The sequence below is a fragment of the Amblyomma maculatum genome, chromosome 1, assembly GCF_055883805.1.
Source record: "Amblyomma maculatum isolate TAMU_Amacu chromosome 1, ASM5588380v1, whole genome shotgun sequence".
NCBI classification, from domain to species: domain Eukaryota; kingdom Metazoa; phylum Arthropoda; class Arachnida; order Ixodida; family Ixodidae; genus Amblyomma; species Amblyomma maculatum.
The window spans coordinates 182,925,929-182,946,120 of NC_139344.1; the positions used below are offsets into that span (position 1 = coordinate 182,925,929).

Here is a 20,192-nt window from a genome sequence, read left to right on the forward strand (position 1 = left end):
CGTGTCACTGTTTTTATGGATGTGATATGACTCTGACAGTTCTCTAGTCATTTGATCTTTGTGTCTAAACTTAATTTTGGTTTTGTTAAAAAGCGGTAGGCATTTCTTCCTACTAGGCACATTTGACCCACTAGGTTTATTCAAATCACAGTCCCTGTAATGCGCTACTATAAACGTTCAGTTGATAGTAGCGCCTGTCCTTGTCATTACTCTCTCGTTGTTGTTCTCCGTCGCAGCGCTCGTAATTTGCATTTCTTTGCTTTCCAGCTGATCTTAATTCTACAGACATTTACGACTTGTGTACTTTCAGCCCTTTGAGAAGCTCTTCACTTATGTATTTAAGGTCATCTGAAATGACTTCTTTTACCATGTCCAGGGACCAGTGTTTGGTGATAAATACTGGGCATTGTCCAAAGCTGGAACTTAGAATAGTAGAGGCGCTCGTTCTCCTTGTACTGCTGCATTCCTGCTCCCATCCATGTACACGCAAAGCTATCATGCTGGATCTATAGTGCATTGCAGTGTACTATCTGAGACTTCAAAAAGATCTGCTTTTTGTTTTTTTGCTTTTTTTTTTTGGTTGAGAAGCTCGAGGATAATGCGTAACCTCTGAAGCATGACTGGACGAGAAATGTTCTTCGGAAGTCTGCGATCACATCATATGCACTGTCTGCTTTGTATTAGTTATTTTGTTATAAGGTCGAAATAGTAAACAACTTCAAAAAGATATGCTTTTTTTTTTTTTTTTGGTTGAGAAGCTCGACGATAATGCGTAACTTCTGAAGCATGACTGGACGAGAAATGCCTCTTTTGTTTTGGGTTGAGCATTTGTCTAGCCATTTGATGCGTGATGTGCGGTTAAATCATGGTATCATGGCTTAAATAAGCCCGTAAAGGATCGCGTGCACGTACGTATGTACTGCAGCTGGCTCTGTAAGCTGGCCCTTACATGGTCTCAAGAAAGCGATGCTCGGGGACATGCGAGATGGATTCACGGCGCGTGGAAGGCCCTCCCCGCTAGCAGTAGTCATGCGTGCATTTTAAAAATAAGTGCGATTTCCAATGCCTTAGATTGCATTGAAGATGACCTTTTGTGGTTAGTGTACAGCGAGAAGGAGCCGTCTTCAGACTCAGATGGCGACTAGTCTATGACGTTCACGTCTCGTGGTTGTGTTTGTGTGTGCGGATTTTATTACATTAACTGCTTTAGGCAATTATCAGACACTTGTTAACTGCATTATGTCTTGTGTGCAGTGGAATCGGCACCAAGCTATTTGTGTGGTCTCAGGCGTTAAATATCATTGCGCATTACAATCAGGGGTGCCTTGAAATCGTGCAAATTTGGAACGCAGTATTTCTGGACCAAAGCTCACGAAGCATGTGAAAACACCCCAGCATCATGAAAAAAAAAAAAAAAAAAAGAAAATCGAAAATCGTTTTCTTTTCACACCTCTGTAACCCCTGAACCCACCCTTCTACTTTTGCCACTGAGAATTAAAAAAAAAAGAATTGGCTGCGGCTTAGCTCGGCTATGCCAGGATATACATAGTTTTAGCTAAGGTTCAGCTGGTTATTCTTAGCTTTCCCACCATGTTTTAGCCTTCTTATGTGCGTTCTTCGTATGCTCAACCGCCAATCCGCCTTTTGCGGGAGGATGTGGCGCCATCATGCGGGGGCGGGCGAGAAACACATTGGACGGCAGTGCAGCACACGACGCGAAAGCACACCATACGAAATGGCCACGCCAACGCAGGTAGGAAGCGAAAGCTCCCCCTTTTTTGGCCTCGGGGTGGAAAGTAGTGACAGTGATTGCAGTATACAGTACAACCTCGTTAATTCGAAGTCATCGGGACCGCGAGAAATCTTCGAATTAAGCGGGTTTTCGAATTAACCGAACACACCAAGAAATAAGACTTAGGCAAAAAATATTGTTGCAGGAACGTGTTACCTTTATTCGGCATATTTTGAATTACTACTGAAAGTAATCAGAGATGCTGGTTTGCCGCGTCCGGTAGTTTGCGGCTCCTAAGGTCATGCTCTCGAGTTGGTCAAATAGACTAAACATCTCTGAACTTCCACCACGGCACTCAACAAAACTGCGGATAACGTTCAGCGATCCGGTAACTTCACCAAGAGCAGGTGCTCGGGGAGGCTCGTCGGTGTCGTCGTCGCTATCGTCGCTGTCATCGCGCATGTTCGTACCAGCAGTGATCTCACTCTCCAAGTCAGAGTAGCCAGTCTGCTCTTCGCTCTCAATGTTGATATACTCGGCAAAGCCGACTGCGTTGGACTCATCCTCTGCGCAGAGCGCATTGATGCGGTCGCAATACTCTGCTCCTTCTTCGTCAAGAGTAGTAGTACATGGGTGGTCTGCATCGGCATCAACAGTGCTTTCACTGGAAAAACCAGCGTGTTCAAAACACCGCCTGATCAATGTGGGCTCCACTTGTTTCCAAGCGTACACCATGAGGCATATGGCTCCGAGGAGGTCGATGGAGTACTCCTTGCCATTGTCGTAGCAAAGGAGCATGCGCTTGAGCAGGTGGTACCGATAAATCTTCCTAGTGTGGTGAATGACGCCTTGGTCCATTGGCTGTGAGATCGAAGTGGTGTTCGGAGGTAAAAATACCATCCTGATGGCCTGGAGATGTGGGATGTCGCCATGTGCCGGGCAGTTGCCGACGACAAATAGGACATTCCTGCCCGTGGCCACGAACTTGCGGTGAAGTTGCCGCACATACTCTTCAAATATTGCACCTGTCATCCAGGCTTTCTTATTGTGCCTGTAGACGAGTTCATCCTTTGGCGGCAGCCGCGCATTTTTGAAGCAGCGAGGCTGCCCCGTCTTCCCGACGACCAGTAGCGGCAGCTTGTGTTTACCGCACATGTTTGCGCCGAACAGCACAGTAATCTTGTCCTTGGCCTGTTTCCTACCCTTGATGGCGGTGTTCTTCACTGCGAATGTTTTTATTGGCAGCATCTTATAAAAAGAGTGCACCCTCGTCAAGGTTGTAAACGTCGTCTGCACCGTACTCGCTAAGCAGTGGCGCCAATGTGTGGTTTCTCCAATCCTCGACAACGCTCTCGTTAAAGCTGCCGCTCTCACCACAGACGGTGAGAAAGGTTAAATTATTGCGTTCTTTAAAACGGCAAAACCATCCATTGATGCACTTAAATTCCTCGTGCCCAAGTTGTAGAGCTAGGTCGTTGGCCTTCTCCCGCAGTAGCGTTCCATTGACGGGAAGGTGGGCAGCGTTTGCTTTCTGCAGCCAGCGAAGCAGAGCAGCTTCCACATCTTGATACGTGGGAGCCCGCACTCGTGACCGCTTCGAAGAATAGGTCTTGCCGTAAGCCTCTAGTATTTTTGACTTGTTGCTGAATATTGTGGACAACATCGAGAGGGGCACGCCATGCCTTTTGGCCAACTCGGTCTTCGAACAAGCGCTCTTGCCTGCTTTCTGGATCAAGCAGAACTTCTGCTGCAGCGTTAAAGTCTTGTACTTTGGCATTTCTGCACTGCTACGGTCACAAAGCTAGCACTTCTGCACAGTCCCGCCCAAAAAAACGGCACAGTAGCCGACCCCTAACCACAGCGCACAACACAAAGAAATGGCGCAGGCGAGACCGGCGCCGCGGTGGTGGTGGCGCACTTGCAGCATCGGAGGCACGGGGGAAGAGTGGGCGAAGCACACCAAGGGATGGAGTGGGGGCGAGGTCACGTGATAAAAACCGGTATGCCCGCTGTGTTGCAGTGAAGCACGTCTTCTCCTCTGCAGGCGCGTGTTTCGGCGGTGCGCGAGGCGCACTGTGGACCGATTTTTGTGCAGAGTGTGCTCCGAATGGGGCGCTTCGCCTATAAATCATCACCATTACTATGTGGCTTTGCCTCGCGGCTCCGTAGGGCCGTCGTTTCGCCGGGTTTGCGGCGAAACATGGATCAGGCATTGCCGCATAGCAGTCCAAATTTTCGAATTAACCGGGCTGGCGCAAGCCACCTGTTCGAATTATCCGGCCAAATTTACATTGAAAAATACGGGACCGCAGAAAACCTTCGAATTATCCGGGATTTCGAATTAACCGAGTTCGAATTATCGAGGTTGTACTGTATCATGTTCACGCAGTATGGGGGAACGTTACAGCGTTTTCACAATCCACTCTTAACGCACACATATACTATCTTCGTATTGTAAAAGCGTGTGGCATGGGCAGTGTTCGACGTGACAGAATGAGACGCCCCAAGCGTGCAGGTTCTCGGCAGACAGGAGAGCGCGGAGGCAGAGAGAGAGGGATCTCAAAGGGCAGAGCAGCCAGGGGTTTGTTGATGCTGCAGAGCTAGGTGGGATTGTCTCCTGTGACTTACGAGCGGCATATGCGCGGGGTATCTTGAGTTACCGAGCACAATGCGGTCACCGCTGCGGCGGCATGGTGCAATGGGAGTCGCTTCCTCCTCACGTCATCTACAAGCGTGCAGCTATAGGATTTCATAGGATTTCAAAAATGAGGCGCTTATACACACCCTCTCAAAAGGGCCTTGTCCCGGCCGGAATACACACCTGCAGGAAACGCGCGGCATTTTTCTGGCAACGGATGATTCAGCGCTGTAGCCGGTTTCTGCCCTGAGGAGTCAGAACGGATGTGGTCGCAGTAGTGAAAAGGTTCTCGGTGCAGAGAGAATGGTCATTTTGTTGTGAAAAGATCTACAACCTTTCTGCCTCCGCCGCGATTTCTGCGAAATCAACGACTTGGTGACACATGTGCATCTCCTACATATCGAATATGCATCTCGGTCAGGAACCAATGCTGTTCTACGTCCAGAGCGATCCACTCTACAAGTAAACGAGCATGAACCCTCCAGGAGACTCATTTGTGCCGGGCAGTTTCCTCGTTGCAAATGGTTGGACGAAGATGATGATTATCAAGCTCCCTAACGAAGCGCATCTGATTGCGTACAGCAAAGGAACAAAATCCGAATGCTTTGGCGAGCACGAAGGAGAGCCTGTAAGGTAAAAAAAAAAATACAGTGCGTCGTGCAAGAGTGTCAAGTGTGTCATATGCTCCAAGCGGCAAAATGATACTACAGGTATGTAAACATCTAAAACAAATATGCATGATGAACAGTACCTACTAGAGTTTGCACCCAGCCTGTAGCGCACCAGTGATAGCTGCAATGAGGATTTCTTCGGTGCGTGTTTGCTTTAGTTGCACTGGGGTCTGATGGCGATGTATTTTGTGGTTTCTTTTCTTTATGTGCGAAAGGGCTAGGTAGTTTAGATATCCCAGGCGGCTGCATGCGCTAGGCCGTAATATTTAGCATGTTCTATCGTGACTGCCACCTGACTAACAAGAAAAAAATGTGTTTTAATGCACTGCTGTTCGCGAGCCTCATGACCAGCTCAACCACTTGGCTCGTGAATGGCGGTGCATCACAACAAACGCCCCTTCTTTTTTTCTTTTTAGTCAGGTGGCAGTCGCGATAAAACATGCTAAATATTACGGTCTAGTGCACACAGCCACCTGTGATATCTGCGCTACCCGGGCCCTTCGCACATAAAGAAAACAAATGACAAAATACATCATCATCAGGCTCCGTCGCACATAAAGCAAACACGCGCCGAACAAATGCTCATTGCGGCTATCACTGGTGGGTTACAGGCTTGGTGCAAACTCCAGTAAATACATTTCATCATGCACATTTCCTTTAGATGCATACATACCTGTAACGAAGTGTTTTTCGCACAGTCGAGAGTACGCAGTTTGGTTGCTAAGGTCGGCCATTCACATCTTGACGCTTGGTGGCCCTAATTCAAGCTTCACGTCATTGTCATTGTTGGTCGCGGCTCGCCAAAGGAAACCTGAAAAACCGCGTCTTGCATCCCGGCACGCCTAGAGAGTGGCAACCGTAGGCGGCAGATGTGGTTGGCATCGCTTTGCCAAGCCTGTGACGGTCACCATGCCGCCCGGTGCCACCAGCCCCCGTGCACTGGCAGCGCCGAGAAACGCCGTCCAATGTGTTTCCATCGGTCGCCGCTACGACTTCACGCATGCGCAGAAAGCTCGTGCGAAAGGCGGATTGCCAGGCAACTACTTTGGGATCCAATGAGTTAAGCTTCTCCGCTCTTCTGCGCCGCTGAGCAGCAATTTCGCTCTCCTTCTCCATGGCTATACCACACCAGCAAACGCCCCGCTATATATATACCCCCACTGATACCTCTCCACATGCGCGGCGCTATCAAGCGGCTCCAGTGCAGCGTGAGACTTGGCTACTACGCAATGGCACCAGTGCATCTGCCGCGGCTAGGACGTCACTTCTCTGGAATGTGCAGACCAGCGAGGCACGCGTGCGGTGGTGGCAGAGCGTGCGGGCAGCGTCAGACTTGGCTACAACGCAACGGAGACGCACAGCTGGGCATGCACCGGCACCACTGCGTCTACCGCAACTAGGACACCATCCCTCTGGAATGCGCAGACCGGCGAGGTGCGCGCACGAGGGCAGCGTCAGACTTGGCTACTACGCAACGGAGGCGCACAGCTGGGCATGCACCGGCCCCACTGCGTTTGCCGCGGCTAAGACGTCACCCCTCTGGAATGTGCAGACCGGCGAGGCACGCACGAGTGGCTCCGGAGGGCCAGCTGCGTGCCGTGCTTTAGCAACATGGCTCTCCAGAAGCCAAGCGAAACTGCTCAACCCCGGTCAGTGTTGCTAACACTACCTCCATTTCACCATTTCCATTTAGCGTACCTCCATTTCAGCCGTTGCATCCACAGCTCATTAATTGAAAGCACGCCATTATGCTGCGCAGTGGTAATGTCATGGCGTGCTTACCTTTTGACCATACTTTTAATGTTAGTTCCTGCAGTGGCGGGGAGCGAACTTGGCACAGTACCCGTGATGGCTTGATTGCACAAGCCTGGTTTGATTTATTACGCCACGTTTGAGGCGGGCGGAGTTCACTGCCCCAAAACCACTAGAAAGCCTCATAGCTGCAAATGTTGTTTGTAGAAGCAAGAACGAACGGAAAAAAAAGAAAGAAATCTGCTGCCTCTTAACGTCCGCAGCTGCTATAGCTTTCGCTACGCTGCATGTTTAATACGACAACAAGGACAGTCGGCTCTTGAAAGATAGAAAAAAAAATCTGCTGCTTCTTAGCCGCCATAACTTACACTACGCCGTACGTTCAGCACAACACAAGACGCGCATCACACGCCACCCGTTGTGCACAGAGGGCTCATAACGCACACTGGAGAAAGCTAAGAAAGCGTACGACGTTCTGTCTGCCCCGGGCCGAGCTGGCTTGTTGGCATTTCACTCTATCGCTTTGTTGCGCCTCTCCCGAACACCACAGCAGCATTGGTTGCGTCTCCTCCGTACCGGCCATTGCCAAACCGGTTCCCTCTCATTCCTTCACAATCACAGCAGATGCGCGCACCTTTGAGGAAAGTGCGTGGCACTGCTCTCGACCAACCGTTGCCGAAGTGTTCTCTCTCATTCCTTCCACGCATGGCCACGTGGCTTGAAGACGGCCAAGGGTGACGTGATCATTTTTGGGTAAGGCGCACCTTCCAATGCATAATGTGAAGTTTGATATATTGAACGACCAGTAAAACGCAGCTTTCTTATACTTTTACGAGGGATTTTCAGGAGGATATTCCGTGAGTTCAATATAACCAAAATTCGAATTATCCGGGTTCGACTGTATAAGTCAAAACAATGCGGACTTCCCCAATGAGTATGCAACTGTCAGATGTGTAGCTCGTGCTTTCTTGTTTAATAGACCAGTTGCAAAACCTAGAAGCCTGCCTCTCTGTGAGGCATAAATACATGCACATTGGTGGCAGAACCTGATTCGGGGACAATAATTAGGTCCAGTGCATGCATCAACAGCCCACACAGCTTGGAATGCAGTCCAGAAATAGGGAGTTTTAGAAGTGGAAACACTCAACTGGTTTGGGGGATAGGGCAATAACAGAGCGACAACGCGCACGTACGGATGGTGCAACTAATGGGCAAAGGATGCGGCAATTAGCCTGTCCGCCAGGCGATATGCCAACGCTGCTCCCAACTATTACTACAAATAAGTCTATGCCGCCACTGTGCAGGAATTTCTGCTGTACGGGGAAGCTGACTTGTAGGTTTTGCAACTGGTTTATATCCTGCAAAGCATTCAAAATAAAGACGCCTCTCAAGATCTGATACCTTGCATAGAAGAAACAGCACCAATAATAAAAGAGGAGGACTAGAAGAAACAGGAGCACAGCCAGTCATTCCACTCCCTTTTGGAAGCGAACACTACTATATGAACTGATTACAGCAAAGGCTCTAGAGATATCCAGCTGAATCACCTCATCACACCTACACAAAAACAAGAAGAAAGTAATAAAGGATGATCAAGAAATAACTCCTAGCTACATAACTTTACAGCACGTGTACTGACAATATTTGAAAAAAAAAAAAAAAAGCATGCATGCATGCTAATTCATGTGTGTATTCAAAGAAATATCACTTATTTCAATGCTGCACGCACTAAACAGTGGCACCGAAACAGGTTACTAATACTCCCTTGAAAATGCCATTATTCACCAATAAAAAATACTCACACTTGTTTTGACCAGCCTTTTCATCATCATCAGCTTCTGCACTAATGTCAGACAAGTGGTCTGTGCATCCAGACACTGTAAAGTCAACACCAGTCCAAACACAAATAGGTCACAAAATGAACATTGAAGCAGACTGCGGATGATCAGACTCAAAACATTTAAATATTACTTTATGACAAGCACATCAGTGAGGACCATGATTATGTTAGGAGTTGTAGCTAGCATTTTTAGATTAGAAAATGTAAAGTTTAAAATAAAATGTAACAAAAAAAAGGAAAACCTCGGGCACGGTGGGTGTAAATTACTGTAAAAGCAGTCATAATTGGAAAAATAATTACCTAAACTCAATAATTAACTCTCTTAATCAACCCAGTTGGGTGGTTAATGCCAACGGGAGTTCGAACCACGAACCAGACAAAAACACACAACAGACAAGCATAATGTTTGTAAACAGAGGTAGTGCTGCGGTCGACAGCAATGTGGGGGTGTAGGCAAAAAAGCAGCTTGCTTACACTGCACCAAGCAACACTGCCTCTGAAACCAAATGGCGCATGCGAATGATTCAAAGTATGCGTATCCCTTGCTAAGAAATATTTCTGTTTAAGCCTGGACACTAGTTTTACAATTTTTCAGCCTATTCCTTAGACTAAATTACTAGGCAGAGAGCTTGTTGTATTGGGCTCCTTCTCCGTGGCATCAACAACACGGCTACGGTGGGCAACTGTACAGTGACCAATTAGGTTAAATGCAAACGAGAAAGGTATCAGTAATACACAGTTGTCTACACTCTCCAACTTCTGGGCCAATTGCTAGAGCATGCAAGAATTAAGGAGGCGAATGACACCGTGAACGCCTGGGAGCGTCTTGTTCGTATGATGATCCTTTTGATGGACTTTCTGCTGCTCAATCTCAATCGCGCTAACGCTCTTAATCGTATGTCTGCGGCGATCGAGCTGTTTTTTACAAGGTGCTTCCATCAAGAGTCTAGCCAGCAAAGGCAAAGCTTGCACCAGTTGGAAAAACAGTAAGCAACAAATCAGTGTAGCACTGGGTGCAAATATAGCCGGGGACAAACAGCCTGCGAGGGGGGGATACAAGATTAGTAAACTAGGCAGGACTAGAAAGTCGTCTATACTGTGCTTCAGGATGGGCATCGAAACTGTTCGTTTTATTTTTCAGAAAGAGACATTTAAACTATATAGAATTACAGAAGCAATGCTACATTATGTACAAAAACACCTCACTACAGAAAAAAATTGCAGGGGCTCCACGCTGTTCGACCAGTTGTGCAGCAAAAGCTTTGGCTACGGGCGACTAAGCGTTGCATCGAACACAATCAGCGTTTTGTTGAACACATAAAGTTCAGCGGCATTCTAGGCAGAATCCACTTTCATGCCCTGCGCATGCAATGCCAGCAGACACTTTCCTGCTCCACTCAGTCAGCTCTCCGCAGCAACCCACGCATGCACAGTGCGGAAGCTACCCTCCTCTCCACGATGGAGCACACATCTGCTGGGATGTCGCTACCAACCTCCTCTTCCCTGTAGCGAGCGCAGCAGCAGAACACATGTGGAACAACACAACTGGTTGCCATGGTAACGGCGCATGCACACTGCCGCTCTTTTTCAGGCATCATGAAATGCATGAAGGGTAGCGCAGTGTACCTTTCACTACGAAAATGTGCTGCTTTTACACGCAACAACAAGGAGCACCTGCAAATTTCGAAAAGAATATCATGTGCGATGAAATAAAATAGCATTTTTTTTAGCAACGCACAGTTGAAAAAAAAAAAAAAACCTATAAACATATGAAGTAGAAATATTTTCGCGTCTGCTTCCCATTTTTGCTTGCGCTATAATGCAGCTTAAATAAAAATTAGAAACCTAAACAGGATCCACTTGCCTGCAGAGTTCTGAGAGAGTGTGCCGAGAGACACGGCAGATGACAGAGCGGAAGTAGCTGTCAAGGGATATACAATATGGCAGGCTTGGATAGACCTGAAAAAAAAAAAAGATCACCAAACTTTTAGCAGGGTGTCTAGCAAGCCACTATTTTCAAAATCCCTGACGAGTGAAAAGGCTCAGAAATGTAGCTGCTGATGATAATGAAAAGAAAAAAAAAATGTTTATTAAACATTCAGTAATTTACTATAGTTAAAAGGCTGTCATTAGTGTTAATGGCCGATCAAAATATCAAAAGTTCACTGAAAATTAAAAGCGCACTAATGCCAGCCTCAGAGCATGCACAAAAGCACGTAGGTCGCCCACCCCGCAAATAACCTATCCAATCCAATCCAATATTGTTGCCTGCACACGCTTGGCATTATTAGCATTGTGGTTCCAGGGACCATACTTGGAATTTTCCAGGGACCACAGCAGCACAACTCGCAGATCGCTTTTGCGCTAACCGCTGCCGGCACAGTTATTCCTGCTTTTTGTCGCACACTACTCTCACGCAGCGCTTCCACATATTTTCGCAATCTTTGCTTGAACAATGCTGGGGTCATTTTTAATATCTTGGCGATAAACCCCGTATGCCTTTCCAACAATCTTGAGAAGCTTCCTAGTGATTGACAGCTAAGTATGGTTTTGTCTGTCATAGGCCTGGCAAGTTTGTCACTGACAAAGAGGCTCGATGGTGAAATACCTCCTTGTTTTCACAGCAAAACCATTAGAATAACTCATGCAGTTTTTGCAGTCGGGACAAGTTTTCTTCCTAATGGCGCACAGTAGTTGGCGCTACCTGCTTTGCTTGCTGATCTTCCTTCACTCCACTGGCAATTCAAAAGGCTGAGAGGGGGTTCTACGTCACATGCACAGTGCATTTTTTTCTCGCAACTATCTCCAATCGCCAGTGGCTAATACTATATTTACTTGCGGAAAAATATTTATTATGCTCCATAATTCTTTCTCTTGCAAAAATTTCATTTGTATTAAGCCCAGTGCAAGATGCATTATATCTTTACCACTGGTGCAATGACACTGTTCCCGTGTTTCACTACATTTGATGGCAGAACATCAAAATAGCCAGTTTGGAACAGCGACAATGCCTTCGAACCCCACTCATGCATGCGAATATTTTCAACTATGCATGTCTTGTGTGTTGAGAAATGTTGCTGTTCAACAACATGGCAACAACAGCGCGGCTCCGGTGGGTGACTGTAAAAGTGACAGATTATATTAAATGAAAACAAGAAGGGTAAGAAGTACTAGTTTTGACACCCGTCAACTTCCGGGCATTTCCTAGCGTATGCTAGGAGGAGGACAACATCATGGTTAACTGGAAGGATCTTTTCCATATGACAAACCTTTTGATAAGCTTTGCAAGCACTTTCACTCTAGATAATATAGAATCTTACCGGTAACCTAAGCCACACAGCTTCTTTGAATCAGGAGAACTTGATATTTCAGTTCTTCGTAACTTCGCCCTACTGCACTACCAAATTTTTTTTTCTGGTACATGAAAGGATACTTTGAGGGAAGAGTCAAGGCCATTCACAGGTTAATGTATACAGTTGAACCCCGCAATAACGAAAACCGCAAGTACGAATTTCTCGATGGAACGAAATAGTTTAGTGGCCCCGGCCAACGTTCATAAGATTCAATGCATTTCATCTCTCTCAACAACGAAACGCTTTCAGACTTCAATCCCGCAACAACGAAGGTTTCTCAAGTAGCAGTCCACACATTTCTTTCGTGCGTAAGCCATTGCAGGAAATGAAATCACTGGAATGCGTCTTAGTACACCAGTTTGAACATTTTTGGCGCTTCCACGCTACCAACAAGCACATTTACGCATGCGGCCATGTTTGTTTACAAGTTGCTGATGATGATGACTGCACGCTTGTCGTTTGAAAAAAAAAAAAAAAAAACTAATTTGGCGGGCTATGATTTGTTGGCAACCAGTTCAAATGGGCATGTCCGTGATGAGTTATTTTTTTGTTGCCAAAATTTTTCTGTACAGTGCGATGACGGGCAATGGTTTTTGTTTCTTTAAATTTTTTATTCTCTTATGTTTAACTTGTGGCTTTGCCGCTCCAGAGGGCAGCGCCACCATCACCATATCGCCATCATGGATGTTTGTTGTTTTCTCCATGCCAGCAGGCCATGCATTCACTGTTTCTTTGTCTGGCGAGCCGACGTTGCCGTACCGACGTGCTGACAAGATGCCTCCTCCGACCAAAAAGCAGAAGTTCTTGACGCTTCAGGAGAAGGCTGAACTCATCGCACAAGCTGCCAAAGGAAGGAAGAAGATGGATATTGCAGAAGAGTTTGGAATTCCGTGCAGTTCGCTGTCTACAATACTGAAGTGCAAAGACAGCATCTTAGGTGCCCTGAAGAATGGAGCACGTGCGCAGCACAAGACGGTAACAACAGCGACTTTTAAAGATGTCGACAAGGCTGTGTATGCCTGGTTTTTAGAACAGAGAGCCAACAAGGTGCCGCTGTCCGGGGCCTTAGTGCACTAAGAAGCCCTCGGCTTCGCTTGCCTATTAGGGCACGACAATTTCAAGGCGAGTGCCGGTTGGCTGAGCCGTTTTAAGGCGAGGCATAATATTGTTGCTAAAGTGCTTTCGGGTGAATCTGCAAGCGTCGATGCAGAATCGGCATCAACTTGGATGCGAAAGACGTACGAAGGCATCGAAGCCGAATACAAGCCCTGCGACATTTACAACGCCGATGAAACTGGCCTGTTCTATGAAATGCTGCCATCAAAAACATTGGAACTAAAAGGGCAGCGATGCCATGGTGGAAAGCAAAGCAAAAAACGCATCACGATTTTGTTGTGTTCCAACATAGACGGTTCCGATAAGCGTCCGCTCCTCGTCATCGGCCGCAGTAAAAAGCCGCGTTGCTTTAAAGGGGGTCGCAGGCTGCCCGTGCAATACACAGCCAACCATAAATCCTGGATGACCCGCGCCATCTTTGGGAGTTGGCTGGCCGCCTTCGATGGAGATATGCGAAAGGCAGGAAGGTTTGTGTGCCTGTTCTTGGATAATTGCAGTGCACATCACGTTGATGACACAGCTTTGACCAACATCCGCCTGATATTTTTTCCCCCAAACTGTACCTCCGTGATTCAGCCCTTGGACCAAGGTGTGATACGAAGTGTTAAGTGCGCGTACCGAGGGAGGCTTCTTCAACGGCTGCTCTTGAACATTGAGATGAAGCGCCCGTTGGAAGTTGATTTGTTCATGGCCCTGGAAATGGTGGCCGCGGCGTGGACAGCAACAAGAGCAACTATTGTTCAAAACTCGTTCCAGCACGCGGGGTTCGCTACTGAGCAGCTCGCACCTGCCGCATCGCCAGGGTCGCAGCTGCCAGAAGAAAGGGCCGCACTGGTTAGCGCATGGCAGGAGCTGCGCGGTGTCGACGAGACTGTGCCGGAGGCGTTGGACGACTTCCTCTTTGTGGATGAAAATGTAATTGTCCATGAGGAATTGACAGATGACACCATCATCAAGAATGTGTGCAGCATAACTGAGGAGAGCGACGACGAAGGCGACGACGATCAGCTCGAGATAAAGGAGGCAAGTCCGCGGGATGTGCTCGATGCTCTCGACATCTTACGTTCATTCATCGGTGCTCACGATGACGATATTGCAATGGAAAGCCTGCTCAGTTGCGAGAGCAGAGTTTTGACGCTGCTGCAAAGCAAGAAGAGGCAAACGTCAATTACAGACTTTTTTAAATAAAGTTGCGCTTCCGCAGGTTCAGGTTCGTACTTATTCATCTGTACAGTCCCGTTTTCGCGATAACGAAATTCTCACGAGAACGAAAAATTTTCTCGCCCCCGGTAATTTCATTATTGCGGGGTTCAACTGTACTTGGAGGTGCGTAAGAATGCACTTTTTCTCAATGCACTTTTTCTCTCTTGGCTTCACAGGAGAGATGCACGAGCACAAATGCAAACGTTTTCCACGAGCGTGCAGCGAAAATTACGCACCCTCTGCTCAGCCATTTTTACACGCTGAATTTTTTTACTCAAAATGCTTCGTGGCTTCCTGCTTATTTTGCATCGCAATCGCCTCAGTCGATTTCTCGTTGAGACTTTAAAGGGGCATCATGATGTTCGCCAAACCGCTAATTCCAGCCGGCCTTCTAGGTTCATTACACCTTCCCGATTCCTCAAAGCCCAATCATAATGGCGAAACCGTAGCGCCTAATATTTTAACTCGTTTCAATAACCAGTGTTTTGGCACCAATGTGAGCGACACACGACGGCGAAGTTAACAGATTTGACGGTTCCTTCTCTCTTGGGCGCTGCTCCGCTGATTGGTTGAGCACACACATTAGATTTTACAATCGAAAGTTCGTCAGGTTACTGTGCAGAAGACAAATTAAAGGTATACTAGTTCCGCATGTGTTCTTGAAGTGCTTGTAAAGATAGCTCCACTGTTGTAGACTCCTCAAATCCCAAGGCACCTGACAACATTCGGATCTCGGAGGTCGGCATAATCGCTGGATAGCCCAAAATCACGCGGCTCATCTTTTCTGCCAACACTGCACAGATGGCGCAAGTTGTGTCAAAATTGCTCGTGAAGTGCGCTCGCCACAGCCGAGTCCACAGCACTCCACAGCAGGCTTTCGCCCATCGTTCCTGGCAGATGACCTCCTTGCTAGCCCTGTACATATACAGGGTGATCCACTTCTAGCTATAACACGGTCACTGCTTTCAAAGCAGCATTGCGTCGGATGCAGGCGCTTATTGAAGCAAAGCGATACAATATGTACAGTGGGACATGGAGGCGATGCTTCGCATGGCCTGCTGCCTAGCTTTATGAAATGGCCGGGTCGGATGCAATTGTGCTTTGCAAGCAGTGGCCGTGTTATAGCTAGAAGTGGATCACCCTGTACATGGTAGGCTTCGCCTTAGCTCCTGTACGCCACTCCCCTGTCTCTGCCTACGCACGCTTCGTCGCACTTTCGCACGAGTAGAGCTCGAGTGATCCGCGGCAGCACCAGCGATGGACGCCGGCAGAACGTCAAAACAGCGTTCCGGCCAGTTCCGCCATAATGGCGAAATCGTCAACGTAAACAAAGGCTGGAATGCAAAACCCAACACCTCTGCAGTCATGCAATACATGTGATTGCTGTTACCATGGTAACAACGCTGCCAAAAGCATGGCTACAGGTTGAGTTGAACTGGCAGCCATGGTGGAAAGCTTCCGATACGTCAGCAGAAAGCTGCATTTCTCTATAGGTTCCACCCAAGTCTGGCATTGGGCAAGGGAAATGGGCTCTCTCATACCAGCTCAGACGCGTTCTTTTCTTGTATTCAGAATTTTATAAACCGAGTAACTCTCGTTTCCGCGCACAGATTTCTGTTATTCTTTTTGAACTGACATCGGCACGGTGCAAAGAACCTAGAGGTTGGCTGGAATTAGCGGCCTGACGAACGTCACTGTGCCCCTTTAAACTTGATATGCCATACACACCATACCTATTCGGCTTGATCAGTGTGTGTGTGGATATTTTATTGTGTGTTTGTTTTTAACGACCATTAAAAGAAAATTCAGATGACAAATAACGCTAAATGACTTGAGTCCCTTGATGAGTCCTGATGAGTCCCTTGTTTAAACTCGCAAATGTGAAAATGCTGAAGTGCCAACAGCACAAGTCCGGTGCTGTTTTGGAAACATCATACTTAATAGCTCGGTGCCACTAAAGCTAACTGGTAACAGTTTTTAAGTCCTTTCCTGTACAAATAGGTGCTCAGGCAGTAGTGCAGGTGAATGGGACCTGACAGTGCAGCTTCCATGCATTTGACGGAATTAGCATCACATCTAAAGTACACAACAAAATGTACACGGGCTGCAAGTGCTTTTGTTTTTGTTTTTTATCGATATTTATTGCCTCGGGGCATCAGTAGGGTAATGAGATGAAGGATGAATAAATGATTAAATGAATGGAAAAAGGTTGGCTGATTTTATGAAGTCCAGAAGTGAGCGATGATGAGGTCCCTGCGTCCAAGTGACGTATGAGGCAGGATTGGTTGCTGAAAGGCCAGCTATGCTCAGGTGCCGGATTCGTGTTGGCTTGAGTGTTGGGCAGTCCCACAGCAAGTGGTGGATGTCGGCCTCGACATCTTCGTTTTTACAAATCGGGCATCCTGGGCGAGGATATAAGTGTTGGAAGTATGACCACGTCCTAGTTACAGCTGGTGCAAGGGCAACACCGACCCGGATCCTCCTAAGCGCAACCTCCTCCGCACGGGTGAGACCGCGGGGAAGGGAAGGGACCAAAGAGCAACCATGAGGATTGAAGGCCACAAACAAGCTGATGAAGTTTCAATATAAAAGTGCAACGCACATTAGCCGAGAAAGCAATCCATCGCCGAAGCTAATCGCCACGAGATCAACCTAGAAGTGCGCCACCGTCCCTTCAATAGTGGGGATCGGCAGCTGGCAGCGTTCGCAGAAACACACGCGGCGTATGTCTGCTTCCGAGTTTACGGCGGGTTTGTTGGCTATGAAAACGTGCCTTATGCAATGCATTAGCGATTTACTGTTTAGAGTGTTCCAATATTACAGAAAAAAATCCGTAGATTTCGTCAGTGCAAAAAAGGGGGGGGGGGGGGGGGCAGATTTTAGAAAAGCAAGGCATGCAACCACCTGTCTTTTAGATATACTCGTATCACTTTGCACGCTTCATGCTTTGTACAATGCTCACAGTACTTTTAGAATGAATCGAGGCAGCCTGGTTTATTATATCGTACTTGACTCGAGGATTAAGCAGGTTAAAGGTAGCTCTGACAGCATACTGCCCGACGGGTTGCCGTAGACTGAGTGGACATCAACTCTGGCTAGACAACCAGGCACAAGTATTCCCCAAAAATGATCGAGATTACGGCGACACTGTACAGGAAACCTCTCCGCACAATAAAGCTGACTGCTCAAGTGAAGAGCGGTGAGTGGATTGAGTTTGCCGAGCTCACAACAAGGCGGGTGCTTCTCGTAGTAGATAATCTGGTGTTGCAGTGTGAACTGACTCTAAATGATTTCCTGAAACTGAGGAAAGTATAAGGAATTTCTGATGTGTGTGATGTTTATAGATAATAAATTAATAGTGTAACTTTTTTTTTTTTCAATGACAATGAATTTCACTATGTGACAGAACTTTTACACACAAGAATTAATTTAGGGCTATCAGCGATTCATTTTCAGCAACGTTGAATTGCAAGCTACAAATCAGTAGCTGCGAAGACATCATAAAAGCTGCGCTTGGTCGCTGTCATGTTCTGACAAGGAATTTTGAAGGCTCAAGATTTCTTTATCATTAATTGAGCAGTGACTTGGGGCGGTTCTATCAATTACTTCCAAAACAGGTGCCGGATATAAAGCCATCCTGAAAGAAATGGAGTTCATCTTATCATATGACTATGAAGCTATTTTACTCCCCTTGTCAGAAACAATCAGTTTGCTCGAAAGACGGCACAGAAGAAAAGAGGCTTTAATGATTCTAATGGGCTACCAGTGTACTATCGGGGACAAAAGTCTGTGGATCATGCAAACTGCAATAAAAGTGCATAACCTCCGCATCTAGAAGCAGTCTCCGACCATACCTGTCAATGTGAAAGTTGAACTTTAGTTCTTTTATGTGTGCTAGAAAAATAAAGTGATAATTCGTTTACATCCAGATTCTAGTCCAAAATCTCCAGACGTACGGCCCAGACCTTTGTCCCGATAGTACATTGATCTATGTGTATGTAATATTTAGTGTAACAGGTGCTGCAAAGATTTGTTTCTCAAACATTTGAGCATTTCTCTAAAGTAAAATGTGTTCATTACCACTGTTACGGATGCACAAAATCCTACAGAAACAAACAAACAAATAAATAAATAAATAAAATGCATATATGGGTTTAGCACGTCATGCGACATCGGCTATATGACGGATGCGCCTCGGTGTCGTTGACCACGTGGGATTGTTTAAAGTGCAGTCAAATCCCACAGCCGAGGAGCGCCTTTTGAAACGGCCAGGATCAAACCCCTCGTTCCCGAAATCGGCAATCAAGTGCCCTACCACTGAGACACTGCGACAAAGGTTTAACTTAAAAAAAAAAAAATGTGACAGAGAGACAGCCATGTGGTCAGAGCTCGCAGCTCCCAACTGTGTGAGCCCCTTTCTCTGCCAGATGGTAAGCCAGGTGGCAATGTTCAGACCGCGGGTAGCTTTAACTTTAAAGGCAAAATTCTTTAATGCCTCATCGTTGTCAGCAGGAACTGTCGGCAGTGGCTGTGAGCCGAGGGTGTAGCACTTTCGAGAGTGCACCATAAAAATAAAACCTTGACACCACTGGGAATCGAACATCCATCCCTTGGATCCCCAGCCAAGTGCTTTAACCAACTGCGCCATGCCACGGATCGTGAAATGCTCATGATAATTCTACTTGTCTACAGCGAGGATGACAGTGGGATTCCGCAAGTGACAGATACTGCGCCTTTCCTTTGACCAGCTGATTAACACAGCAAAATATAGTTAATTATTTGAGGCACAACAAACAATTTTGTCAAAATGCCCTGCTGCTGCACGATGTTCCGTGACTACCCGAGTTAAACTGTCTGTATTTTTTTTCCGAACAAGACCGGTAACCCGAATCGCACCCGAGCTCAGAGTTTTTTTTCGACTGCATTTCTCCTAGCACGCAACAAGGGTGTTCAAGCAGCAGACGTAGGAAATCACAACACCGATGGGCCAAACCACCCCAATCACACACAGACTTCCTTCACCTGCTGCCACCTCCTCCGGAATGCTGACGGCGCCCCAGACTGCAGCGCCCCGTTCGACCCTAGCGGAGAGCCACCCCTCTCTATGGAAAGCACGCCTTGTTCATCACACCTCCCTTTCTAGCCACTCTAGCCAAACACACATGCTTGCGCTACGTATATCCTGGCCTAGCTGAGCTAGCCACAGCAAATTTTTTATAACCTCCTTGATCGATCTGCAAGCCTCTCTGACCGTTCGGGAACGTTCGGACCAAAAAATTATGAAAAAAAAATTCACTCTTTAGAAAATGTGATCTTCGAAATTGGTAACTCTCTCTCTACCTGTCTGCTAAGTTTTTCACCTCTAGGATCAGTATTTTAGTCACAATGCCAATTTATATAATTGATATCGCCCGAATTTTGGCCAGAAACGGCCGCGAAACAACCATTTTCCACGAGGTATAGCTCCCATAGCCATTTTGTTCTCATTCGAAAGAGCCGCCTTTTGTCTTCGAATTGCCACCCTTGCTGTTTCCATTCGCCCATTGGTCGCATAAAATATAGCAAAAAAGAAAATGTGGCATTCGCAATCCCATTGGCTTTCGGAGAACATGTGACGGCAGGGTGTCATCAAACCGGTGGAGCTGGTTGGCAGTGTCTGCTCGGCGCGCTCGAGCCGTGGGAAGACGTGACGCTGGTCATGCTTGGTTCCGAACCGCCAGGTGCATTCACGGCAAGGAGAAAAAAATTGTTTATTAACGATCTCAAGTGATGTCTTGACCCGGCTGTGTGCATTCAAGCCGACGAAAGTTGTGCACCGAACGATCGAGTGGACGAGCCTGAAGTAGGCCTAGCGTGTTCCCCAGCACTGGAGACTGCTACTGCCAGT

At 47.1% G+C, this 20,192-nt stretch overlaps 1 protein-coding gene across 2 annotated transcripts in view; it reads right to left on the bottom strand.

Moving 5' to 3' along the window:
• Window positions 1-20,192, bottom strand: part of LOC146205072 (enhancer of mRNA-decapping protein 4-like) — a 188,656-nt gene that overhangs the window by 59,642 nt on the left and 108,822 nt on the right. For both annotated transcript variants that reach the window (XM_084589752.1, XM_084589751.1), the window contains exons 14-15: window positions 10,498-10,592; window positions 8,596-8,670 (exon numbers count right to left, since the gene is read on the bottom strand). In XM_084589752.1, coding sequence (XP_084445878.1) covers window positions 8,596-8,670; window positions 10,498-10,592 — 170 coding nt within the window. The remainder of the gene's footprint in view (window positions 1-8,595; window positions 8,671-10,497; window positions 10,593-20,192) is intronic.